Consider the following 26,702-nt stretch of genomic DNA (forward strand, 5'->3'; position numbering starts at 1 on the left):
CAATTCCTTTCACTGAGAGATTTATTGTGTCAATTGCCTCCCTTTTCTCAGTGGCTCCTGCCAGTGAAACCACATAGGCTAGAGCACCAGCCTTCAACTATTGGATCAAAACCCACTACCAGGTCATGGCCTGATCCAAGGTGGGATAGTGCAACAGCAGCAGCAACACCACCATATAACTATATGGTGGGGGGGGGATGTGTTACCAAATGCATGTTCTGGTTAAAGACAAATCCTGGATTTGGAAAGGCTGAAGGCCATGGGGCTAGTGGATGTGTTTTAAAGTCGCTTGGAGGTGTTCTGCTAATCAGAAAGGATCTTTAGTGCAATTCAGATATGCTTTGTGGGAGGGAGGATATAGAAATTCTGTGTCAGTGACTTGCTCTATCAAAGTAAGCAAGATATAGAAGATCTGTGTCTCCTCGTGTTGTTATTCAACATTTAAAAATAGCTGCCTGGAGCAAACTTTATGTTGGGGAGGAAGTGTTTAAACTTTTTCACTTCCTGACCTTTTTCATGAACGTATTGCCCACCCAGAGCTGTTATTAGTTCCTTTGGGAAAAGACGGGTACCCAGATTGTAGCTGTCTTGTTTCCCCACTACATGACGCCCCAAGTTTATTAATAAGTGTATTTGTCAGGGGGAAGGAGAGGATTGTGAAAATGGGGGCGGGTTAGGCCTTTCTCAAGCACTGTGCTCTTGATCCAATGTGTCCTCATACCTGCCCTTAACATGCTTTTGGGACATCTGCTGACATCTTTTGTCATTTGGCTTTTTCTGGGCACCTGTGCTTCTGACCTGTAGGATTGGCAGAAGGGATGTTAGCACCCCAGACTCTTACTCTGTTCCTGCCTTTAAAGGGTACATCACAAATCAGCTGGATAATGCAATTTACACGAGCAGGAGCGGCTGCCATGCTCTGAGTTTGACCAAATAATACAAGATTCTACTGAACATAATGAGGATAAAGTTGTTGTTGCTGCTGCTGCTGCTGCCGCTACCCTCAGAGAATGTCCACAGACTTGCCCTGGAGCTTAATCAGTGTGAGCCCCTCAATATTTTCCTGCAGCAGAGTGGGTGACTGGCATCCCCCTCTAGTGGGTTCAAACCCCAAGTCTCTTCTTTCTTCAAGGGACCAGCACCCACAGTCCCACCCAAACCTTACTCTGGAGCTATTCTGCATTATTTCTGCTCCCCTAGTAGTTGTAGCAGAAGCAAAAGTGTCTGCTGCATTCTGACTGAGTTCTGCTGTGGCAACCAAACCTTCCAGCAGGCTGGCCTCTGCACTGGGCATGCTTGACTATTGGCCCTGGCTTTGCAGCCTCGGATCTGACGCCTCCTGAGCGGGAGCGGCAGGGGGTGGGACTGTGTTTTGCCTGCCTCTCTTGGCATCAAGGCAGACATGGTGCATCTGCTCCTCTCTTCACACTTTGAAGTGCTGCCTCTGGCTTGACTCTCAAAGGCCTCATTGATAAAGCTGTAAATAGAACTCTTGGCCGGTTGCTGGCTTAGAGGCATGAAGACATCCGCCAAAAAGAGGATGGTTATAAAACGTATTTTCTCTCCTGGCTCAGCCACCAGGCTCTGCTCCCAGCCAGGCAACCCCATGCCAGTGTTTTAGGGCTGCACCAAGTGGTTGATTAGCTGATTAAAAACCTTTTGATTGACTGAAAACACGGCACCTGATTAATTAGGCAAAGTATTTTTTTAAATGTTAATTATTCATGATAAAGATACTTCTTTTCATTGCAGACATTCAGAGGTTGGTTTTCAGTATGACTCATTCCAGAGTGCCTGGCAGATACCCTCTCTATTTAAAAGCACATCAAGCCCCTGCTATGAATAGTGACTTCAGGAGGGGGGGCTGACACTGGAAGGGCGAGAGCAATGAAATGACTCTAACTGGCAGCTGCAGCCTCTTTGGTTTGGGGAAGAATTGGGATCAGAATGCTCTTGCATCAACATTTCATTTGGCTTGGCCTTTTGTGGGCTGATAGAGGAGGTTAGCTTGGACTGTTTAATTGGAACTTGGGAGCTGGTCTAGTGCACCACTGCTTTGTTAGTGTGTGTAGGGGGAGGTGAGTTACAGAGCAGGCCATGTTTATGGGGATATAGTGTCTGTACAGCTTCCAAAGGGCAGGGCACCAACCTCACGCCTCAACCAACTGAACCCATGGGAGTCCAAGGGCCTGCTTAAATTGCAGCTGTTTCTTACACACACCACATGCCTGGTGAGGGATTCTCCTTGCAAAGACTGCAAACAATAAGTGGAATGAGCATAAAACCTCCCATGTCTTTATTCTACTCCTCCGCCTTGCACAGGACTGAAGTAGTTTGGTTAGTGCTACAGCTTGATCCAGATGATCGTGCTCACATTTTCAGAGGGACAGTGGCTGTTGCCGCTTTGTCCCTGTGTGCTCTGCTTCAACCTAGGATGATTTTCATGTTTGCTGGGCAGCTTCTCTCTCCGGAAGAATACCAGCTTGTCAGGGGAGAATATCAACTGGGACTGTGATACAGGGGTGAAAGTGTTAAACTCCCTTCCCTGTGTGCTGCAATCCTGATCCTCATTCCCAGTGACCCTTATTATAAAATTAAAAGCAAGACCTTTTCAGTGTTCTCCATGCATTTAATGTCTGCAGCTGGCTCTCTGAATTAGCATCTTAAGAACATCACCACGTACTTTGGGCAGGCTAAAAATGCTTCTACCTTAATTCAAAACCCAGAGTCATTAAAGCAAACTACCTCACTCACCCTGGAATGCTGCGGCTTATCTCCAGTACAAAGTGGTTAGCAGAATAGGGGTCATCATGAGCTGGGATCTGTCAGGAAATGGGATGTTAGAGCAGAGCCAGCAGGAGTATATGATTGCTTGCTTACCTCCCCGCCCTTCACTCTAAAGTCCCGGGACAAGTTTAAACACTTCAAAATGGCAGATACACTCTAAGGATCAGCTTGTCTATTAATTGTCCACAAAATATGAAATGACTTCAAGTTATTCTCAAGCCATTTTTACATGAAAGTGTATGTTTGCATGAATAGGTCAAAAATGGAGTTTGCTGTCCAAGTAGTTCCCACCTGGTTTCTGTTTTCCCATCATGGGGGCTGTCACAAGGGTTTGCCTGTTCTTGTACCCAAAGTTCACCCATATTTATTAAAGAGGAAAACCTGCCCCATACCTTAGGAATATAAGAAGTCTCTACTGGAATGGCTCATCTTATCAGCATCCTGCTCTCACCCTGGCTATCCAGATACCGGGGGTGGGGAGTGGGGAGTAAAGGTAAAGGACCCCTAGATGGTTAAGTCCAGACAAAGGCAACTATGGGGTTGTGGCACTCATCTTGCTTTCCAGGAGCTGGGACAGAGCAACGGGAGTGCACCCCATCGTGGGGATTCAAATCGCCGACCTTCTGACCAGCAAGCCCAAGAGGCTCAGTGGTTTAGACCACTGCGCCACCCACATCCCTGCCAGTGGGAAACCCACAAGCAGGACCTGAGTTCAGCAGTCTCAGCTCACTGGTGGTTCCCAGTGAGTGGTATTCAGAGGCCTACCACCTCCAAGATGGGAGGTAACACACAGCCATCATGACTAGTAGCCATAGATTGTCTTATCCTCCATGAACTTGTCTAACTCTCAGGGCCATCCCCAGATGTTTTGCCGCCAGAGGCAAAAGAGAAAACATTGCCCTGTCACCACCTCTTCCTCTGTTGCCCAGCCACCACTGTGCACCCACACGGCATCACATGTCTGCCTACTGCCACCTGCCAGCCACTGGGCAGTACACAGGCACACAGAGGAAGAGGCTGACAAGTGCAGGGCAAGCTCCATGGAGGCTGGATCGGCCACTCTCCCAGCTTTCTGGAACCTGCCACTCTGAGGGAACTGCCTCACCTCATGGGTGGGCCAGCCCTGCTAATTCCAGGTTGGTGGCCACCATTACATCTTGTGATAGCCCTTGTATCTACGGGTGAAGGGTGGTATACAAATTTAGTACATGATAAATACATAAATAAATACAGCAAATTCCAGACTTTAACTACAGTAAGCCCTGGGTGGATAAGTATTTTCTTTGTCTGCACGGAATCCTCCAACACTGAGCTTCATTCAATGGACCGGTATTATAAGAAAAGGAGAAATACTTCTCTCTATCAACATTCTCTATCCCTAACAATTTTAAAGGCTTCTCTTCTGTCCTCCCCTTACTCGCCTTGTGTCTAAACTAAAAACCTCCAACTGTTGTAAAGGTAACTGGAAAAAAGTGATCTTGAACATAGTCACTGATTTTGTTTTGAGCAAATGAAATAAATATGACCCCTTTAGGGTCATAAATTCTCTGTCTTGCAAAACAAAGAGCCCATCTTTCCTAGCGAGGAGAAGCAGGCCCCTCTTCATGATGTACCACGCTGCTTTGAATTACGTAAGCAGTATCTTGTGAAATCAGCCAGTGAAACATGCAATGCTCTCTCCACAGAGTGAGTTGTTTGTGTCTCGCACGGCATATCACGTAAATAGTTGCATAAGAAGTCACGCTTGTATGTCAGACTGTGCTGCTTACAGGGCGAGCTTGACTGCCTTTTGCATGCTCTGCCCTACTAGGAATTGCTAACCCAGAGCTGGGGGACATGGGACCAAGGCAAGGAAGTATTAGCATGCACAAATGTTGTAGTGTCATGGAAATGTGATGCTTGTGCATCGTCTAATAGGTGAAATGAGGAAAGTTCTGAAATGGAACTTATTTGTGCTGAGTAAGAGCCAGGTTTTGCATTTGCCTCTGAGTGGCCACTGTGAGAATGGGATGCTGGGCTGGATCGGCCATTTGCTTAATCCATCAGGCTCATTTTACATTCTTGCATCAACAGTTTTAGGGAACTTACTGGACTCTGAAGCTTTGATTTGGAGGGAACTGTACAACCCTATGTTTTAAGATTTTCAGGAGAGGCCATTCTTTCTGCCCTGCCAATATCTGTAGCATGTTTGGCAGAACTTAAGGCAGGGCCTTCCAAGTGGCTTCCCCCAAACTCTAGAGTTCCTTGCAAGGGAGGCCCATGTAGCCTCTGGTTACCTTCTGTCAGTAGGAAGAACATAGGAAGTTGCCTTCTGCTGAGCCCAGACCCTTGGCCCCTCTAACCTAGTATAGTCTGCACTCTGGCTGGCAACAGCTCTCCAGGGTTTCATGCAAAGGACCTTCCCAGTTCAGCTACCTGGAGATACTGTCAAGGATTGAACCTGGGACCTTCTGCATGCAAAGCAGATGCTCCACCACTGACCTATGACCCTCTCCTAAAGGGGAATATTTTTAGTCCGACAAGGCTCCAAGTAGCTCCTCTTGTTTTATGGCCACTGCAATGCTGTTATGTGTTCTACTGGCTGTTGTTGTTTGTATTGGTTGCACAGGAAAGTTGCCATTCCTCTAAATTCCTCAAGGCAGACACTTTTTGCCAGACCATATTCACAGAGTAAAGTTTGCACTGGCTGCCCATATGCTACTTGGCCAGGTCAGGCAGAGAAATGAGAGATCAGGTGGTCCCTGAGATATCCTGGACCCAAGTTGTTAAAGGGCCTTGAAAATAAGAACAATGAACCTGGCTGGGTAGCATATGGGCAACCAGCACAAGCTTTCCATCGCTAGTCTTATGTGCTAGCAATAGTCTGTCCCAATCAACAGTCTGCATTTTGCATAAGCTGGAGCCTCCAGACCAGGCCAACAGAGAGAGCATTGCAATAACTGAGTCTTGTCAATCAAGCTGGACAATTTTCTCCAGTAGAAGTTGGTGGGGAATCTTCTGCAGCAGGGGAAAAAACCCGGAGTGTGTCAAACATGGGTGAAGCTATATTTGGGGAAACTTGACTCTTCTTCCGCCTATATGCAACCCTTCTCCTTTGTACTTGCATAAATGTAAGTTGAAGACGTCACTGAGATGGTGAGTAATGCTTCACTGCTGGACCCCCTTTTGCTTGGCATGGGGAGGGGGGCATCATGCCACCAGGATGTTAATGAAGAGGAAAACTCAGCCACGCTTTAAGGGCAGTTTCATAAGTTCTCCCTGCCATTCAGTGCCCTTGCCTCCTGGGCTGTTATCATGCGGATCACCCTCCGCCCCTCTGCTGATGGGAAAGCTGGGCATATTCCTTTAAAAGTAAGGGAGATAAAGGGTTCTTTCTTTGCTGTGAACTCCTGCTAATCAGTTTACTTTGGGGAAGAGGCAAATCAAGCAACGGCACCCTTGGAAGGAAAATAGGACTTGGGAATCCAGAGCCGGGAGAGGCGGAAAGAAGCTGGCAAGTTCTGCCCTTTTCTTTTTCCGGGACAGAGACCCAAAGGAAGAAACCAGGAACAGGAGAGCAGAACCCAAGAAGACACGGGTGTTGGGCTCTCCAGCGTATTGTGCCAAAGAAGGGTCACTGGAAGCGTGTTGCTGACTCTGCCACCCCAAAACTTTGTGTGGAGCATGTCTGGTCTCACAGCTCTGTTCTGAGACATCTATCCATCTATTCCCTTGGAGGAAGAGTGGCCCCAGAAGTTTCTTTCAGGTTCCGCAGCCTACAGGTGAGTTCCCGGACCATGCTAACTATATACTTCTCCCCCAAGAGAAAACTCTGTTGCAAAATCCTGCGGGTCTCCTTTGTCTTTCTGTAGCATTCCCACCAAGGTGCCACCATGTCTGTGCCATCACCCCTGAGGGTGCTGCCCAGCCCCCCGAATGCCACTGCCGGCATTCCCGTGAGCAACCAGACCAATGAGACATTCTGCACAAGCAGCCAGCAGGTAGTGATCCCTGGCGAACTCTTCCTGACCCTGGGGATCCTGAGCTTTGTGGAGAACTTGTTAGTGGTGGCCGCCATTGTCAAAAACCGGAACCTGCATTCGCCCATGTACTATTTCATCTGCTGCCTGGCTGTGTCAGACATGCTGGTGAGCGTCAGCAACCTAGTGGAGACCCTCTTCATGCTTCTGCTGGAGCATGAGATGATGGTTGTGCAGCCCACCACCGTGATGCACCTGGATAACGCCATGGACATGCTGATCTGCAGCTCCCTGATGTCCTCGCTCTCCTTCCTTGGTGTCATCGCCATTGACCGCTACATCACCATCTTCTACGCCTTGCGGTATCACAGCATCATGACCATCCAGAGGGCTGTCACCATCATCGTGGTTGTCTGGGTGGTCAGCAGCATCTCCAGCACCATCTTCATTGCCTACGATGGCAAGGCGGTCATCCTCTGCCTGGTCATCTTCTTCCTCTCCATGATTACCCTGATCATGGGCCTCTACATCCACATGTTCAGCCTGGCTCACCAACACGCCCGCAGGATCTCCAGCCTGCAAAGGAAGCAGTCGGCGCCCCACTTCACTAGCATGAGAGGGGCCATCACCCTCACCATCCTGCTGGGCGTCTTCTTCATCTGCTGGGGCCCCTTCTTCCTTCACCTGATCCTCATCCTCACCTGCCCCGAGAAGCCCGCCTGCAACTGCTACTTCAGATACTTCAACCTCTATCTCATCCTCCTCATTTGCAACTCTGTGGTGGACCCCATAATTTACGCCTTCCGGAGCCAGGAGCTCAGGAGGACTTTGAAAGAGGTGGTCTTATGCTTTTGGTAAGGAGCAGGCGGCACTGGGGGTCTGAGGGTGCAAGTAGCCGCTGGGGCTCTCCTGCCCTCCCCAGAGGCAGCAGAGGCAGCCACTTTGCAATTGGGAGCTCAGCGCCCCCTGGTGGCACTGGGGATGGGCAAGCAGAGGAAGCCTCTGGGAGGTGGTGCCAGCCAGTGTTCTCCACATCCTATGGTCAGAAGGAGGAAACAAAGTGTGTGTGTGTGTGTGGTTGGGAGGAATGTTCTTTTGCTTCCTGACTGCCCTCAGCCTAGAGGCATGGCTGAGATGTTGTATAACTCTGCTATTTCCTTGCTAGTGATCTAGGGAAGCCATTAATTCTTTCTCTGTGAGGGCTCCAGCCCGTTTCTGTCAAGGTGTGCAGAGCAGAGGGTGAGAATGACAATGGCAGGTGCAGCAACATTTTCCCAATGCAGAAGAAGGAAGCATGTGTGTGTGTGGCTGTGTACATACTCCCAATTGCGCTGCATCCAGTGCACAGCTTTTGGTTTGGGAAGTGGCTTACAAGTGATGTTAACCACAATCAATATTGATCCTCTCCTTTCTGAGGAAATGCTGTGTTTTGATGCATTCCCCACCCTGCCCCCCAAACCAGCTCCGATTTGACTTGTGAAAAGATAAGGCCTCACTGTGTTTTAAGCCAGTTATGTGTGCACAGCCTAAACATGTGTTTTGTATGTCAAGGAGCTTTGCAGGGTAATAAAGAGGAATGTTTCAGAGTATGTGTGAACTGAGCAACTGCAGGAGGGCTCTACCAGTCTAGGAGTACAGGGTGGGGGTCCAGTTTAGAGATGTGGACATCTTTTCCTAAAGCCATTTCAACACTGGGAAGGAAACGCCCTAAAATTTCAGATGCTGCAAATATGTTCCCCCCCTCCCCCGCATTCTCATAAGACCTGACTGGCAGCCTCTGACTGTGTTTCAGTGGACTTCCCTCCCTCCATCTTCTGACTTCATGTTTGCAGTCTCTACAAATCAATGCAACTCAGTAAGTTGCAAAATGGTACCTCTGCCCGTATCTCAACCCTTTGTCCAGAATTCTTACAACATTGTCCTTTCACTGAAAAATAGGCCTCAGTGCTTATGTGAGATTATCTTTCTGAGTGGATCCCCAGAGAGATCTCTGCTTGTTTCAGTTTCTAGGTCCTGCAATAGATGGTTGTAGCATCCCTTACCTGGTGGCTGGGCTACCTTGGGGCAAGCCTGGAGGAAGCATCAGGGACTCACAATCCTATCTAAGTTACTGGTAGTTCCTTTTCAGAACATGCTAATTGAAGTAGGAGTCAGTCTTCGGATTCATGGTGCCCAAAGCACAGGAGCCTCCTAGTGTTGCATCATATGCCACAGATGGGAGTTGCCTGTAAGGAACCTCTCACACATATCCCTGTCCGGACCTGTGCCATAGTGATGCTTCCATGCAAAACAAGACAAGCAATAGCTCATTCCAGGCATCACCCCTAGTAGATTGGACAGTAGCATAGCCCTGCTAAAGAAATGACTCTAAATCCAGAAAAGAGCCTTGCTATTTACATCCAGAGCTTTACCGACCGGGCAAACTCTTATTCCGTGCCACGTAATAAAAAACTTCAGTGGCATTGCCAGTTTTGATCTTAAGGTTTGCTCTTAAAAGCATACTGTAGGTCTGAGCTGAGGTTCTTACCTAAGATAGCAGGAGCAAACTCCTAAAAGCACAAGGAGAGCCCTGCTGGGAACCCAACAGGCCCTGTATTCTAACATCCTGCCTCCCATAGTGGCCAACCAGATGGCAATGACTTTATGCACAGGGAAGCTACACACAGCCTCCATTGGCTAGCAGCTGTTGGTCAGACTTCCCTCCCTTCAGGAATGTGTATTCTGAAGTATGCACAGGTGTACCTAGGGGTTGGTGAAACTGGCCCCCTCTGGGGCACAGGCCTGGGCAGGTGCACAAAAATCACTTATCTGGCTATGGAGTGTATGACATGCATGTGTGTGGTGATGCAACACCATTGTTACAGTGAGATCAAACATGGGAGAAGCTTCCCATCCTTCTCACACCATGGCACAAAGGTGTGCAGTGAAGTAATGGGAGCGGCATCAATACAGCTCCTTGCCAAGGGTGCAAGGGACCCTACAAATGCCTCTGGGAGCATGCCCACCAGAAGTGGGTGACCAGGAAATCCAAGTCCGATGAAGGACAGTTGTCTCCCATTCACATGAAGGGCTGTCGCACACAGAAGATAGTTCTTCTCTGTTGCTCCAGAATCGGTGCCTGGAAAAGGCAGAAAAGTAGACTTCAATGAAACATGAGGAAGGCCTTCCAGATAGTGGCAGCTGTTCAGCAGTGGTTTGGGAGCTGGTGGGTTCTTCTTCACTCAAGAAGAGGTTGAGCAGCCATCTCACAGGGTTGTTGTAATTATATTCTGCATTGCAGGCCCCGTAGGGCAGGAGCAGGAGGTGGGGCTAAGCAGCCTTCAAAGTCCTATCTGATGCTGTGATTCTAAAAGCATCTGAGCCAAGAGTTCCCAAACTGGTTTACGGCATTTCTGTGGATTTGTGGTTAAAGGCAAGAGACAGCACATCTATTGCATAAAAGATTCATACTGCATTTTAATTGCTTCTTTTGTTTATTATATTGTATTACAATTTGAATTCAGTGGAATACAAGGATGTGATTTAAAAATGCAATTAAAAATCACACAGCATCTAGTACAGCACAACACAATTGCTTCAACAGACAGACAACACCATTAACCATTTTCTGAGGGCCTGAGTGGTTTGGGAACCATTGCGCTAAGCCACATTGTGCAGAATACAAATCATGGGTCAGGATGAGGGAGACAGGAGGAGAGATGAATGGCTTGTTAGAAGGTGTATTCCGAAGAGCATAACAACTCACTTGCAACACTGTATAAGAAGCAAGTTCAGTGGGTATTTTTTGTGGGGTGTTGTCTTTCTCATATGCACCAACTGTGTGCATTCTCAGACACAAACACACAAATACAGAATGCTGGGGAGAAGCACACAGCACTTTTATTCCACCTTCTTATTATCTGATACACAATATTTTGTAGGTTTTTGTGGTGCATGTGGCATAAATGTTCAGCTAGCAGGTTCTGTGTGGGAGTGGAAGTTGCGAGGGGGCTGGAACTATTTCTAAGAAGTGAGAGCTCCATCTGACCAGGGGCTTTTGTTTTGTTTGAGCTCTGCCACAATGAGTCATGCCTATGGGGGGGGGGGGGGATTGGGTTCTACTCCCAGCCATTCAGCAGTCTGACTAGTCTCTGACACGCCACTCCCCCTGGGAGGGAAGAGGGCCTCATTTCCCTCCTGTCTCCTGTCAGTGGGCTGCAGCTGAGGCACCAGAACAAAATCACAGGGTCCTTTGCATGTCCACCTCTGCCTCACATGCCTACCCATTGCCCATGCACCTGATGTATCATGCATATGGAGCACCCCTTGGCAATGGCATAAAAGTTCCATGTGCAAGTCTGTCGCTCATGTGGCAGGCTGGCAATCCAGAGCATCCCTTCTACCCCTCCCTCCATTCACAAGCTCCTGAGCAGCAGACACATACATGTTCTGTGGCATTCCCTCCCCCCACCCCTTGTTATGCAGCAGCCTGGTTGTTCTGGAATGTGGGCACCATCTATTGCCTGGAGGTGGCACTGGTGTTTGCTGCCTTTGCCCTTCAGGTCCTCTTGGGCAAACGTCCTGAGCTGGTTCTATGTCCCCATCCAGGGAAGCACCATTGCTCAGTGGTAAAGGACCTCTTCTCCCCTGTTCAATCTCTGGTGTCTTCAGGTAAGGCTGGGAATGTCTCCTGCCTAAAACCCTGGAAAGCTGCTGTCAGTCAGTGAGACAGTACTAAGCTGGCAATCATCTGATGCAGCATAAGGCAGCTTCATATTACTCTGGCAGGGTGGCTAACCTTTTTGTTAGGGAAGGACCTAAGTTCAGTGCTAAAATAACAGAAGCTTTGCATGCAGAAATGCCTGGGTTCAAGTATGGCTGAGAAAAGACTCCTACCTGAAACCTTGATGAGCCGCTGCTGCCTGTTAGTGCAGACAATACTAAGGCTAGATGGTTTTCGGTGTACCCATTCCTTGCCAAGGCAGGTGCTTTACCTGAGAAAGAGGGTGAACTGGCTGTTTGCCCACTGCACAGTCACACTCACACTTGAGTTCCTTTGTCTCTCTCCAAGGCCTGATGTGATTCTCCTTCAGGCAAGCCCTTTCTCCAAGCTCTGTCATCTCTGATTACTGCTCCCTGCTGCTCACTCTGCAAAAAGAGAGAGACCTCTTTCTGGGCAAGGCTACTCCCTAGGGCAGCAGCCACATCCACCATTCTGAGAATTCAGCTGCTGTGGGGAATGATCTCAGAGTGCTTTCCCTTGCTAGGAATTTGGCTGCATTTTACTGCCACTACAGATGTAGGAGGGACTGCGCAGGCAGGAAGCCTGGCAGAGAGGCTGGCATGGGATGACCATGAACAGGCCCTGAAGAAGAGGCGGAAAAGGGCTTAGAGGCCAGCAGAATTTATCCTAACCTGCAGCTAGAAATGTTTTCATAGAATCATAGAGTTAGAAGGGGTCCTGAGAGTCATCTCTCCCAACCCCCTGCAATGCAGGGATCTCAGCTAAAGCACCCATGGCAGATGGCCATCCAAGCTCTGCCTAAAAATCTCCAAGGAAGGAGAGTACACCAAGCAATGCTGGATTACCAAATACGCAGAGGAGGCACCGGTCTATGGGACCCATGCCTTTTAGGGGCCCAATGACAACAGGTAAAATAATATTGATTTGATCTTGAAAGAAAATTACAATCAGGACTTCTTACTTCAATGCTATCCCACTAGATTGGGGGTGGTGGTGAGATTTCAACAGCCTAGGGGCCTCCACAGGATTTAATCCGGCACTGCTTCCAAAGGAGTCTGTTCTCTTAGTACCATCAGAAAGTTCTTCCTGATGTTTAGTTGGATATTGGAATATCCTTTCTTGGATCTTGACACCATTGGTTCCGGTCCTACCCGCTGGAGCTGGAAAAAACTACCTGGCTCCATCCTCCATGTGACTGCCCTTTAGATATTTGAAGATGGCTATCATATCTCTTCTCTGTCTCCTCTTTAGCAGGTTAAACATACCCAGCTCCCTCAGTCGTTCCTCATGAGGCTTGGTTTCCTGACCCTTTGTGCATTAGGTGGAAAAATTGTCCAGTGGGAACTATTTGTGTGCGTGCAGTTTGCGAATAAGGGATTATCAGTAAGGAGCTAGATTGTTCTTTGAAAAAGAAATAAATGAGATTTCTCCCTCCTCCCTGGACCCTGTCTCTTCCTGCTTTCTGAGAGAATAATTCTGGGGTGGAGACACTTGTGGATTGGGAGGGTCGTCAATACAGATGGGAAGCCTAGACCAGACACTGGGGGGCGCTGGTGTCCAGCAACAGGAAAGAGAGAAGCAGCTTTGCCTTGGTGGACAGCAAGACTTAACCCTGGGCCAGCCAGGATCCAAGCCCTGCCTGTGACATGTTGCCAGGAACAGAGCCCACGTGAAATCCTCTCAAAGAAGCGTTGGGTGGCCTTGAACACGTACAGAGTCCTGCCAAGAGGTCCCAGCCAAGCACCCGGCATCCCTCTGTGATTTAAGGGCTGGGCTTGCAGAGAGGAAGATATCATCAGGCCTAGGCTGGCTGCTGGCGACCAGCCCTCTCCTTGTATTATACTGGCTACGGGAGCGGGGAGGACGCTGAACCACTGCGAGGCCAATTGTCGACCTTCCTGCTTCCAGCACCGACATATTCCTCGGGCAGGGGAAATGAGTGAGCGGCTGTGGGCCTTTCCGCCTTCAGGTGTATACAGGTGAAGTGGACCTTGGTGGGGGCAGGGCCAAATTTAGGTTTGATGACGCCCTTTAAATGTCCAGCTGTCCTTTGTCAACAACAAATTGTCACTGTTTTTTGTGTTGAATATATGCTATTTCGGGGCCCATTACTTACATCATAGGAGCCTACACAACACCAACACTGTTGCTGTATGCAGGTTTTATTTTATTTTATTTCTTTTTTATCTTATATTTTGGAAATGTACATCCAGGTTTTTTTTCCTTTAATTTTTTTGGGGGCCCCCAAGGGAGTGGGGCCCTAAGCTATAGCTTGTTTAGCTTATAGCTAAATCCGGCACTGGTGGGGGAAGCTAGGAGAGCTTTGCCTCCGAAGGGACCCACCCGTTCTCCTGGCAAGGAGTTCCTGCTTTTTGCAGCCTGCTGTTCTTCCTGCTGCGGTTCTCGCCTGTCAGAGAGGGGGCAGCCTTTCCTCCCCCCCCCCCCCACTTAGGGAAGAGGTCAGCAGAGTCTCCCGCCACAGGCCTTTGTTCTCCCCCAGGAATTGCAACGACAACCCAGACACAAAGGAGGGCGTAGGGGGGAAATGACAGGAAACAGATCTGTGGGGCCCCTCCCCATCTCCCCACCCAGGAAAAGGGGGAGAGTAGGGAGAGGCAGCTTCCTGCCCGAGCTGGCTGAACAAAGGGGAGGCGGGCGGGGAGCCTCCTCGCTCTCTCCTCCTGCGCACCTGGGACCGCGAAGGGGCTTTTGTTCTGCCAACTTTCCCAACCACCACCCGCACCATCTCCCCCCACTTAGGCGATACCCCATCGCCCGTAGCCCCCATAGCTCTCCGCCCTTGTTCCCGGTTGGATGGCCTTCAGTTGCCCCTTGCAAATTGCAAGCAGCCGAGGAAGAGAGACCCACGACGAGGCCCCACCCAGCGGGCAGGGGCGGGCTGGGCACTGCTGAGTCAGGGGGGTTCGCTCAGCTGGCAGTTAGTCAGCAGCAGGAGAGCGCAGAAGCTGCGGGCAAAGAGTTGGCCAAGCGGCAAAAGGTTCGAAGGAAGCGCCCATCATCCGAGCCTCACTGGAAGGAAACACGCGTGTTCAAAACCGATTGTTAAAAGCACCCCAACGTCAGCAAAATACACAGAGCTTCAATGCAGGATGGCCCCTTGAAATATATATATATATATCTGTATTCAAAGGGCTGGGTGGGCGGGCGTGATATCAAGACAAGCGGAGAAGCCCCCAGTCACAAAGCAGAGCGCTACTGTCTGGCTGGGGAATAAGGAAAGAGGCGCGCCAAGGAAGGATGGTTTGGCGACCCCGTCCGAGGCCATCAAAGGCAAATGCAGGGCTGGGGCGAGGCTGAAACTTGAGACCTGATAACAAAGATGCCCCCCACCCAAGAGACATCCCAGGAAAGTGGCTCTTCCCCTCACGCACCCCGAGGTACCGCAGCGGCCGACGAAGGCAGGCCCCACCCGCCCACTCTGGGATGTGAATCTCCAAGTCGCTTCAGGCAACGGCCTGGGATGCCTCCTGCATCAGCCGCCTCCCCTGGGCCTTTTCTTTTGCACGGGCCTTTTCCTCAATGCCGGGGCGGGGCGGAGGGAGCGCGGGCCTTTCCCTGCCCCAGCCTGGCCGCCCGCTTTGTGCCAGGCAGCGCGGCTCTGGACGGCGCTGAGGGATGCGCTGCTGGTGCTGATGCTGCAGGGATGTTGCAGTATTTTGCGGCGGCGCCTCCTGATTGGCCGCGGCGCCGGCGCTGACGTCAGCGCCCCGGCCTGGGTGCAGCGGGAGGCGCCTATAAAACCCGCCGGCAGCAGCCTGGACGCCTCCGCCAGCCGCTCCGCCAGCTGCAGCCGCCGCCCACCCACCCGCCTGCCTGCCCGCAGCCGCCCCCCCGTAGCACCAGCCGCACCAGCATGAGGGAGATCGTGCACATCCAGGCGGGCCAGTGCGGCAACCAGATCGGAGCCAAGGTAAAGGCATGGGGAGGCGGAGACGCGCGCTGCTGGGGCTGCGGAGCTCCCCGCCGCCCCCCGACGGCTCCTCCAACGGGACTTGGGGGCTCCCTGGCTGATCCTGCCCGGCACGTTGCGGGCCCCCTGGAAAAGAGCCAAGCGTTGCGCCGACGAGGCGCCCGGCTGCTCTGCCGCTCCCCTTGCCCTAGATCCGGGCGAGGTAGCCAGGTGTCATCTCGCCAAGGCGGTGGGGCCGGTTCCCTGGCTTGGGACCGGGGTGGGGCGTGCCCTGCGCTGGCAGCGGCGGCGCCTTTGTTGTGGCCTAGTCTCCCCCCGCCCTGCTGTGGGCGTGGAGGCACCCCAGGGCTGCGGGGCAGAGCCTCCTGCAGGAGGTGAAAGTGCCCTCCGGCTCCCTAGGAAAGGCACTCCTTTGCCTTCTTGGCGGCTAGCCAGTAGGTGGCCCAGGCCAGCGTCTCCTAAAAAGTCCGCCCTGGGCATCCTGACGCGGCTGTCAGAGGCCCGTGGTCACCCTTTGTTGTTGGCGCTTCTGATGGGAGACAAAAGGAAGGAGTGGTCTTCCTCCCGCCCCCTCCGCCACGCCCATCCAGGCAAGGGGGCTGCCACACCCAGGAAGCAGGGGACCCTCCTGATTCTCTTAGAACAAAGAAACCCTTCCCTCTGCCTGTGACCTTGCAAGTTCCTGCTGTAACCTTGGCTAGGTCAGGAGGCAACTTGGGTGATCTGGCTATTTGTTTACACTCCTTTCCCACCTTTTCTCTATGGGGAGTGGTAATGCCTCTCTCCCCTCCTTCAGTCTGCTATGGGGCAACATTTCAGCCCTGCTTCTGCAGGGGAAGGGCGGGGCCACCTTTTTTTGCCCTGTCTTCTTGTCCCATTGGGTTCAGGAGAATGGCTATTTCTAAAGACTTTCAGGAGCCTTTTCCTCCCTTTGCCAAGTGGTTCTGTGGATGACAGATGGAAGGTAAACAGATTTCAGCCTGTGATGCCCCCACCCCTGGACAAAGCATCTTCGCCTCCCCTTCCACTTGCAGCTTCAGGTAATGCAGGACACAATGGTGAAGAGTTGTCCACTCCTGGAGACAAAGAGGTGTGGGGATTCTGAGCGTCCTGTGGCATCTTCTGATATATGAAACAAACAGAATGTTTGATGTCATGACAGGATCCCCTCCTGTTTCTTGATGGGGCAGTTTTTTCCTAACTATTTGTTAAGTGAAATGGCTGCTCTTGGCTGGTGCAATTGGGCCAGGGAGAGAAACAGGGAGCACCCTCTCTCTGGGCAGCAAGGGATGGTCTTATTTTTGTTTGTTAGGGGAAATGTCCAAAGGGAAATGAACAATCCTGCAAAAATAGGGGGTCTCTCAAATGGGTTTTCAGTTTCTGCTTTCCCAGGAGACACCTGCTGCCATGACTTAGTGTCACAAAGACAGCTAATAATCCATTAAGTCAACCCCCCCCCCCGCTCTCTCCCTGCTCTTCTCTCCTCCACCCTTCAAAACCAGACATCTGTGCCTGCTCCGAATAAAAAGGAAGGCCAGCCTGCTGCAGTGTGATTGTACCACTTAATGCTCTATCCCTGTGGGGCAGGGTAGCAGCACAGCAGGCTGAAATCAAATCAGCCCTCTGGAGCTCTTCTGCAGCTGGGGCTGGGAGCTCCCTTGCCTCTCCCCCACCCCACTTAGGAGAGAGGGATAGTCTGGTCATTATGCTGGATGCAGGGAGGTGGGCGAGGGGTATGAAGAGCACCTGCTACTCACCCACAGCCAGTAAGCTATTTAAGAAGCTGAATAATGAACCTTGAAAGACTGCCAGTCTCTTCCCACCACCACTCAGAGCTCCAAGTCTGTGGCAGCCTCGCCACATGTCTCCTGAGGAAGAGGTGGGTTAGCCACACCTTCTGCAGCAAGGAAGTGAAAATGCCCAGGATTGTACTTGAGATTCTCAGAAAGGAACATTCTCCTCTTTAAAAAAAAAAAAAAGACACAGGGTGTTTTCTATCCTCCACCCTCAAATGCTGAACATGGAATCCTGTGGAAAACCAAAGGAAGTTGAATGGATTTCACATGATCTGAGACAACCTTGGGTTCTGTTGCAATCTTCCCTGAAACTGGGTTACTAAGGCAAGGGAATAGGGTTCTCCACTATCTTGCTGCTCCTGAGTCAGGGATTTGGGGACAGGCAATCATCAGTTGGGGCGGTGATGCTGGAGGCTAGCTTTCTGCATAGTTTACCTAAGCAGACTCATGCATATGCTAATCTGCATGAATAATTCATTGTAAACTCACAGGTTCTGTAATTGACACATCTGATCAACACAGGATAGAAGCTGGCTTTGGTATGGAAGCCTGGCTTGGCAGCCCCTGAGATATTTAAGGATTGTTCTTTTTCTCTTTTTCTAAAATAAGAACAACTTTATTTAACCTATTTGGATTCCTGCATCACTCTAGATACGGTATGCCCCAGAGAATTCTGCTGCCAAATCCAGGGTGTTGATTTCAGAAGCCGTCTCTTAAGCAATGCCTGTGCCACGACAAAGAACTATGCTTTATTCATGCCTTAAGATGGACAGTTCACTTAATTATGCATTGGTGTTCCTTTGAAACCTCTCAGAATATGGGCAGGAGTTAATTTGGAAAAAAAAGAGATGACAGTCACTTTTTCACATCTGAGTCTTCCCTTCCATGGAGCTAAGGGCAGAGTACGGCAGATTGTTATCCATTTCATTCTCTCAGCAAATTTGTATGGCAGGCTTGGGGGGGACCCTTGTAAGACCCATGCAGTGAGCTTTATGGCTGAGCCAGGGATTTGAATTTGACTCAGCCTGTTCCAAGTCAAATGAGACCAAATGAATTGACAACAGGGCTTGACCCTTGCATCTGTTTGCAGTCCTAGGGCTTAGTCTCACTTCCGTCACTGAGTAACCTTGGGCCACCTCTGCATGTATAGGATTATATCACTTTCCAGATCTGCTTCATTTTTAGAAACAATTCATTGGTGAAGAGGCCTTCTCAAGGCAGATCTTTTTGCATTGGGCTCAGGGGGGATCAGCCTTGTGGCATGTGGCTGACGCCATTGTGTTTACAGTCTTCCTGACCTTGCCATCAATTTCAATTTGTCCTCTTAGTAGTGGGAGCTCCCTGGTAATTAAAGCTCTGTCCACTGGAGATGGTTAGCATTCATGGCATGCATCTTCCTTTCTCTCTCCCCCCCCTCCTGCATTGTTCAAACTAATTTAGCAAGGACTGAGCAGTCTCCTATAGATTGCTGTAAACAAGCCTTTTTCTCCTGTCCTCCTCACTGCCTTGTTAAAACAGAAAGTCCTTCCGTTAGTGAAAAGCTCCACAAAAAGAAGCCCTCTCTGTCGTCCTCTAGGAATACAGCTTAGCCCTTGCTTGCAAGAAGCAATTAGTTCCAAGGTAAAAAGTTCTGGAAAATGCATCATTAGCAGCTGTCCCTCCTAAGGGAGATAGAGTGCTCTTGCTGCAGTCTGCGTAGTGCTGTGGCTCGTAATAAGTTTGCACCAATAACCAGCAGTGCGAAGTCATGTGCTTATTTGCCGGTGAGATGACTCTGCACAAATTTAGCTGCTTTTCCTTGTAGCTTATTCCCAAAGCAAAATGCTGTGTTGCTTGTCAAAATGTGTACAACAGCCTGATCAACTCTTGCCTCTACCTTTGTCTTCATGGCTAAACACGCCAGATGAGGGCAGGAGTTTTGACGTGCGGCAATACCCCGTCTGAATGTTCTCACTTTCAGCAGCCTTAAAATACTAAAAGCTCAGCCAAATGGCTGCTTCTCTGTCTCCTTTACTGCGGTGTAGATTCCAAGAAACAAAGCTAGGAAAGCAGTATCTTTAAGGTAGCAAGAGGCCATGGTTTCAGCACCATGGCCAGATCCCTAGAACAGCACACAGCGCTTGCAAGAACGAAGCGTTTCTGCTCTGGGTCTCACTGTAGGCTGGTGAGAGAGCCCTCTCAAGGATGGCTTTGCAGAAAGGGCTCTTAGCAACCTTCAACTACCAAACGCAGCTACAGCTGCTGATGCAGTGCTACTTGGCACTTGTGAGTAGCAAATCAAATTTATTTGTGTATTTATTTCTATCCCATCTTTGTGTTGTTCAAAGGGATGTACTTGGCTCTCCTCCTCTCCATTTTATCCTCACAACAACCCTGTGAGGTAGGTTAGGCTGAGATGTGATGGCCCAAGATCACCCAGTGAGCTTCCTGACTGAGCAGAGATTTGAACCCTGGTCTCCCATGTCCCAGTCCAATACTCTTAACAGCTTGTACCACACTGGCTATCTATATGTCATTCAGTTAAGCACCCCCCCACATCCAAAAGAACTGCTTGCACTCACACAAGGAGTGGCATACTGGATAAGATTTACAGGATAAGGTCGGTGCTCCACTTAGCCCAGTATGATAGCCCAGCAGCAGATCAACTCAGAATGCTTTCCCTCAGTGTGGATAATGAAAAAGCTAAACAGCCCAATGCGGGTGGGAATTTCCTTTGTTTCTAATGGTATAAAACAAAAAATGTCCAATTCTTTAGCTGACTTAACAGGTAGAAATGTTAATTCTTTCTATCTCCCCCTCTCCACTCTTCTTTCAGTTCTGGGAGGTGATCAGTGATGAGCATGGTATAGACCCCAGTGGGAACTATGTCGGTGACTCTGACCTGCAGCTGGAAAGGATCAGCGTTTATTACAATGAAGCCTCTTGTAAGTTGTGCTCCTACCCCAGACCTGACTGTTCTTCCTGATAGGCAGGGATATTCTGGTATACCAAGAAACTTCCTCCTGGCTTCCTCTCAGAAATGAAACTGGAAGGTTTTCACCATTCCAAGCAGATGACAATGGCCCTTCCCTTAAGCACTTGTAGCAGCATAGAGTATGCCATCCAATCTGCCACCTCCTTCCGAGTGAGGGAAAAGCATCCCAGGGCTGCCACTCTCATCCTGGATCACACCCAGTTTTGCAGCAACATTGCAAAAGGTATTTTTCCTTGTCGCCTTTGTTGACCAGCCTAGTCCTCTTTTGAGGCAGAACGCTACAGATTTGAATAGCAGGCCTGGAAATTACATGGCTGGTACTGAACACTGCCTTGGGGGACATGGGTCTCTCTGGTCATGGGTCAAGGCCAGGCTGCTTTGAGCATGCATCCTTTAAGCATAACACTAACAGGAGAATGAGTTAAGGCAGCAGTGATGGTGGGGAAGCCTGTGGCATTCCAGATACTCCACAATGCCCATCAGCTCTGACAACTGACTACCCTGGTTGTGGCTGATGGGAGTTGGAGTCCAACAACCTCCGGAGAGTTGCTACAGATTCCCCATCCCTAGTTTAGAGGAAGAGATAAAGAAGCTCAGCCCCACAGTATAGTCTCCTTGGTAAAGGATTCCCTGGATTGTTGGGCAAGAACATCTGAAAAGGCTAGGTGGGAGCCTGATGTCGAGCAGTGCCCAATTTTGGCTTTGGTGAGCATCCTGCCAAACGGGTACAAGGAAGGGAGATGATGTGGGAGATCAGGAATCTTATAATCACCCCCCCAAGACAATAGTTCCTGTTGTAAATCAGCAAGGTTGTCTCTCTGGCTGATTGCAATGAAGACAAATCTTCCTTTGTGTTTTCCAGCTCACAAATATGTTCCTCGTGCTATCCTGGTGGACCTGGAGCCTGGCACCATGGACAGTGTTCGTTCAGGTGCTTTTGGGCACCTCTTCAGACCAGACAACTTCATCTTTGGTATTGTGTCTCTGCTTTCTTCTGCTGCCTGACTCTTTTCCCTTTTCTCTCTATCATAGCTTCTCTCAGATGTCATCCAGTTTTAAGCCAAAGAAATAGCACAGTTTGACCTCAGACTTGCATAACTAATACTAAGCTGTAGTATTTCGAGGTTTTTGGAGCTGCAGGCAAGGAAAGCTGGAAATCTTGGGACGGGGCAGCTGGCTTTTAAGGAATGGGTTAGGTTAGATTCTTTCCAGGGTAGAGAATCTCCACTCCTTGATCACAGCTTGCTGCTGCCTAATACATCTTTATTTCTAAAGGCTCATACAGGTGCTTCAAACATATAAGCTAAAATCAAAAGGCAAACATCTTCAGCAGACTCCATGCACACCTAATTTGTATGCTTGGCCTCTAACCTCTGTGCTCCCCACACAACTCCTGCTTTATAGGCTCTTCCTGTGCCAGTCACTGCCCCATTTCTCTGGGCATTTTAAGTCTCCAGTTAATGAGAATCTTACAAGAGCTACAAATGGAGGAAGTTAAAAGTGGCACAGCAAGCTATTGTCGCGTACTTTTCTTTTTTTTACTTAAGTCTGGTGGGCTTTCAAAAATTTCAAACTCTGATTGGTCAAAAGGTAACGGGTGTCCCTGAATGTTATGCCATAGGGATGAGTAGATCTGTACCTTCCCCAGTTGACAGGACAGGGCACACAGATCAGTGCTGGTTGCTACACAAGATGGTGTTGGTGTCTCTTCCTTCACAGGACAAAGTGGCGCTGGGAACAACTGGGCAAAGGGTCATTACACAGAAGGCGCTGAGCTGGTGGATTCCGTCTTGGATGTAGTGCGAAAAGAGTGTGAGAACTGCGACTGTCTACAGGGCTTCCAGCTCACTCATTCCCTGGGTGGGGGTACGGGGTCTGGCATGGGGACTCTCCTCATTAGCAAAGTCCGTGAAGAATACCCCGACCGGATCATGAACACTTTTAGTGTGGTGCCTTCCCCCAAAGTGTCTGACACTGTGGTGGAACCCTACAATGCTACCTTGTCCATCCACCAGCTGGTGGAAAACACAGACGAGACCTACTGCATTGACAATGAAGCCCTCTATGACATCTGCTTCAGGACCCTCAAGCTGGCCACGCCCACCTACGGAGACCTCAACCACCTTGTTTCCGCCACCATGAGTGGCGTCACCACCTCCCTGAGATTCCCAGGGCAGCTCAATGCCGACCTCCGCAAACTGGCCGTCAACATGGTGCCCTTCCCTCGCCTCCATTTCTTCATGCCGGGTTTTGCTCCGCTGACGGCCCGCGGGAGCCAGCAGTACCGAGCCCTCACTGTCCCCGAGCTCACCCAGCAGATGTTTGACGCCAAGAATATGATGGCCGCTTGCGACCCCCGCCATGGCCGCTACCTCACGGTGGCCACCGTCTTCCGGGGCCGCATGTCCATGAAGGAGGTGGATGAGCAGATGCTAGCCATCCAGAGCAAGAACAGCAGCTATTTCGTGGAGTGGATACCCAACAACGTCAAGGTGGCTGTGTGCGACATCCCTCCCCGGGGCCTCAAGATGTCCTCCACCTTCATTGGCAACAGCACAGCCATCCAGGAGCTCTTCAAGCGCATCTCGGAGCAGTTCACGGCCATGTTCCGGCGCAAGGCCTTCCTCCACTGGTACACCGGTGAGGGCATGGATGAGATGGAGTTCACAGAGGCCGAGAGCAACATGAACGACCTCGTCTCGGAGTACCAGCAGTACCAGGATGCGACAGCCGAAGAGGAAGGAGAGATGTATGAAGATGACGAGGAGGAATCGGAAGCCCAGGGTGCCAAGTGAAGGGCTGGGGCCACAGGCAGCGCTTGGGTTCCTCCCAGTGAGAGCCAAGCAGTGACATGGGCCTGTCGTTCATCGCCGTCCATCTTTGCTACTCATTTGCTGAGTTGTAGACAACCAGCTTCTAGTTGCTTCTGATTCAAGGGTTCCAAAACTTAAAAGCTGTTCAGTATTTAACCCCCTTCCTCCTCCTCCTCCTCTCCCCCCCTCCGCCCTATATTCCCTCTCCTTTGCCCCCAAGTCTTATAAGTTAGTGCAGCTCCCTCTGTCCATGACTTTGATAACTTCAAGGGCCCTGGTCTTTATTTTTTACTGGTCTGTGTCTATTTTTATGTTTTGGAATACTTAATAAATCTATTGCTGTCCAGCATCTTGGGTGTCCCCTTTCTCTCATTTGGGATAGGGGAGCATGTTTGTGAAGTGGGGAGGGGTTGGAGTGCTGGGTAAAGGAACTGAATGAATGTTGTGGTGTGGCACAACCACTCCCTTGGAGAGTGTTGGTGTGTGTCTGTCTAGTGCAGCCTTCCACAAGCTGGTGTCTTCCTGGTGCTTTGGACTACACCTTCCCTCAGCCCCAGCTAGCACAGTCACGGGTCAGGGGTGATGTGGGTTGGAATCCAAAACATCTAGAGGGCACCAGATTGAAGAACACTGGACTAGAAGGCAAACACCAGCTGGAAGTCAATCAAACACAGTGTTGCTTGGCAGCTGAGGGCAAGCATCAAGGTCCAGGCTTGGCTTTTGAACTATACACCTTGCAGTGTTTCCAACCAGAGAAATTCAGCAATTGCACTTGGGGTGGTCACTTTAAACATACACAACAACAACAACAACAACAACAACAACAACAACAACAACAACTTTTGACACTTTCATGCAGGCCAATCAGTGGTTACTAATGAAAACAGCTTCATATTCAAAGAGGGGTGCACTTTGGGATAGAAATTCAGGCCTCCCCTCTTATCAGCAGAATGAGTGGGAGGTCCCCTACATGCAATGGAATGGCCTTGCCATAATTGGAAAGTAAGTAACACATTCCTCTATGAGCAGGAGGGCCATGAAGTCCAGCATCTAAAATGATTTAACACCACTGCTATGCTTAGAACAGTTGCCTCCCAGATCCTGGGGTCAAGCTGGGAGGAGCTATGAAATGGCCACTGCTGCAGGAGGTAGCTGCGCATCTGGCTCTGCTTAAGAACTGATTTACTCACAGGGCTGGCTTCAGCACATGGTGAGCCTTTGGCCAAGAACCCCCCTCTCACCTGAATGTGCTTATATAGGCCATAAGTTGTGCCACAGGATTTGTGGGACTGGGTCAAGAGAGAGACAATGTGCAGCTTCCCACTTGGGTGGCAGATGGTTAGGAATGAGCACTTGCCTGCGGGTGTTGTGACACTGGTGTGACTCCTCTCAATGGGCCCCTCAGTTAGCTGAGCCTCAAGAAATGCCTAGTGAGAAGGCTGGCTCTTGGCAGCAGCTGTGATCTGCGGGGCGAATCCTAAAGTGAGGATTGGCTCAGTGATGTGTGCAGCACACCAGATGTCTTCAGGGTGGTGGAACAGCCTATTCTAACACTTCACCTACATGGCTGATGGGCATGACACCTGGCAGAATGCAGACCTTACCCCAAAAATAGTAAGATAGTTTTGCACTGGAAAGAACACACTCCTGCCTCTAATGACAACTGCTAAGATTCAAATGTTTGCTACAACAGTGGACCACCTATGTAACTTACCACAGAATAACCTGAAGCTATGATCACTCTTGGAATCCAGTTGAACCAGCCTTCACCAACCTGGTGGTCTCCAGACATTGTTGGATTACAACTCCCATAGCGCTGATGGGAGCTTTAGTCCAACGACATCTGGAGACCACCAGGTTGAAGACTCTAGGATAGCAGTTCATCTTTTCTACCTTACTACTGTATGGTCCTGCTGCTGCAGACTATGGCAGTCTTTCTGGAAGTTCCTTCTGAGCAGTGTCCTGCAGGATGGCCCTCAGCAGCACCATATCAAAGATGCCTCCTGGGACCCACCCAACATTGCTGAGGTCCAATGGTGTATTCTGCACCCTTTAACCTGCCACACTGGCATTTTCAGGAAGGTGCCTTATTCTGAGTCATTCTGCCATCTAGCTCAGCACTGTAGACTCTACAGCTCCCAAGGTTTTCAGACGCAAGGGGTTTATTTCCTGCCAGACACCAAGATGCTTCTGATTGAACCTCAGGCTGTGTGATGGCCTGGGACTTGGAGCCAGAGCCAGAGGAGTCTCAGTTCACACCAGATCCTTTGCCTCAGGTGGCATCTGAACCAAGTCTGGGGCCTGATTCTGAAGAGCCCCAGTCTGCACAGGTTCCCCTGCAACAAGCACCAGCTGGGCTGAGTCAGGGGCCTGAGCCTGCCCTGGCTCCAGATGCAGGGATTACCTCATTGCCTTCAGCTGCGCAATCACTTACAGCTGCTCCACTACCAGTTGGGTCAGGAGAGGCTGAGGCGGCCTCTGGATCTAGTAACCCATCGACATCTCTCAAGCTGCAGAGGCTGAGGTCTGAGAGAAGGAGAGACCTGAGTACTCACAGGAGGAGTGCGCACCTTTGGGCAAGACAGGGAGGTGAGTCACTGGGGGATCAGGACCCCGACAGAGATAAAAGGCTGCTGGACCCCGCCCCAGGTTGAGGGAGCAACGTTGCTGTTTGCCAGAACCTGCCTGTGATCCTGTGCCTTGCCTGGTTTCCTGCCTCGTGTCCTGCCTTGGCCCTGTCAAACTGACTCCTCGCGGAACCCTTGGATTTGGGACCAGACCTGGACCGCGTTACTTGGCTTACTCCTGGGCCTAGCACAGGCTGCCTGCCTGCAAAACATATGCTCTACCACTAAGTTTATGACACTTCCCCAGGGAACACAAGAAGCCACCATATACTGAGTCAGGATATTGATCCATCTAGCTCAATATTGCTTACACTGATTCACAGCTCTCTGGGATTTCAGGCAGGAATCTCTCTCCCATACCTGGAGACACCAGGGATTGAACCTGTTACCTTCCTCATGCATGGAGATTTTAGCCCCAACTCGAAATGTAAAGGGGAACTTTCTACCTACAACTTTGGGTTATTTTTCTATACATATATAATTTGTGTATTATAAATGCACTGCAACAGGATGGGCTTATATAGTGAAATCTTACTACTTAACATGAATAGAAACAAAAGAAAGCAAAATGAGAAACCCTTTCTCAAAGCCATAAAAGATATCTGACGTAACCACAAGTGCCCCCACAGCTATGTAAGCTGTTCACCAATGTAACGACGGCCTGGTAGGCTGGCTTTTGAGCAGAGAGAGTGACATGTTCCCTGCCCTTTACCGGTCGCAAGAAGCACCAGGACCTTTCAGGAGCCTCGGCTTGTTTCTTGGCATTTGCACCCTGCCTTTTGTGGGCCCTGCCTGGCGTGGACCACCTTCGGGGTTTGCCGGGGGGTCATGCTCCAGCCACAAAGACCATCCCATCCTCCTTTCTCCTTGTCCTTGCATATCCTTGGGAAGGGCTCTCTCGGGCCTCTCTAGCGAGACAGACACAGACTCCCTACACATCTAGAACTTTTATTCACTCCCTTTTTTCAGGACCTCTCAAGAAAAGTCAGAAGGGATCCCATCGTGCAAATCAATTAAATGAAATGGGGCGGTGGCCGCGGACAAGGGCTCCCAGTACTTCTGCCCTGATGTTTTTACATTAGTCAAAGACTG

General features: G+C 50.1%; 2 protein-coding genes across 2 annotated transcripts; both read left to right on the plus strand.

The window, feature by feature from the left end:
• Nucleotides 1-5,915: 5,915 nt before the first annotated feature.
• MC1R (melanocortin 1 receptor) lies at nt 5,916-12,912 on the plus strand. Its single transcript, XM_083628290.1, has 2 exons — nt 5,916-6,548; nt 6,639-12,912. Exon 2 carries the CDS (start codon nt 6,660-6,662, stop codon nt 7,602-7,604), a length of 945 nt encoding a protein of 314 aa, XP_083484416.1. The 5' UTR covers nt 5,916-6,548; nt 6,639-6,659; the 3' UTR covers nt 7,605-12,912.
• A 2,330-nt stretch (nt 12,913-15,242) lies between these two features.
• TUBB3 (tubulin beta 3 class III) lies at nt 15,243-23,332 on the plus strand. The gene is made up of 4 exons (XM_083628307.1): nt 15,243-15,400; nt 20,012-20,120; nt 21,033-21,143; nt 21,890-23,332. Exons 1-4 carry the CDS (start codon nt 15,344-15,346, stop codon nt 22,963-22,965), a joined length of 1,353 nt encoding a protein of 450 aa, XP_083484433.1. The 5' UTR covers nt 15,243-15,343; the 3' UTR covers nt 22,966-23,332.
• The last annotated feature ends 3,370 nt before the right edge of the window (nt 23,333-26,702 follow it).

This window comes from Podarcis filfolensis (assembly GCF_964270895.1).
Source record: "Podarcis filfolensis genome assembly, chromosome: 8".
NCBI lineage: Eukaryota > Metazoa > Chordata > Lepidosauria > Squamata > Lacertidae > Podarcis > Podarcis filfolensis.

Bases quoted from the DNA above. Each gene is read 5' to 3' on its own strand.
- MC1R (XM_083628290.1), top strand. From the start codon at position 6,660: ATGTCTGTGCCATCACCCCTGAGGGTGCTGCCCAGCCCCCCGAATGCC.
- TUBB3 (XM_083628307.1), top strand. From the start codon at position 15,344: ATGAGGGAGATCGTGCACATCCAGGCGGGCCAGTGCGGCAACCAGATC. The intron at 15,401-20,011 runs GTAAAGGCATGG...CTCTTCTTTCAG, and splicing joins GCAACCAGATCGGAGCCAAG to TTCTGGGAGGTGATCAGTGA. The intron at 20,121-21,032 runs GTAAGTTGTGCT...TGTGTTTTCCAG, and splicing joins TTATTACAATGAAGCCTCTT to CTCACAAATATGTTCCTCGT.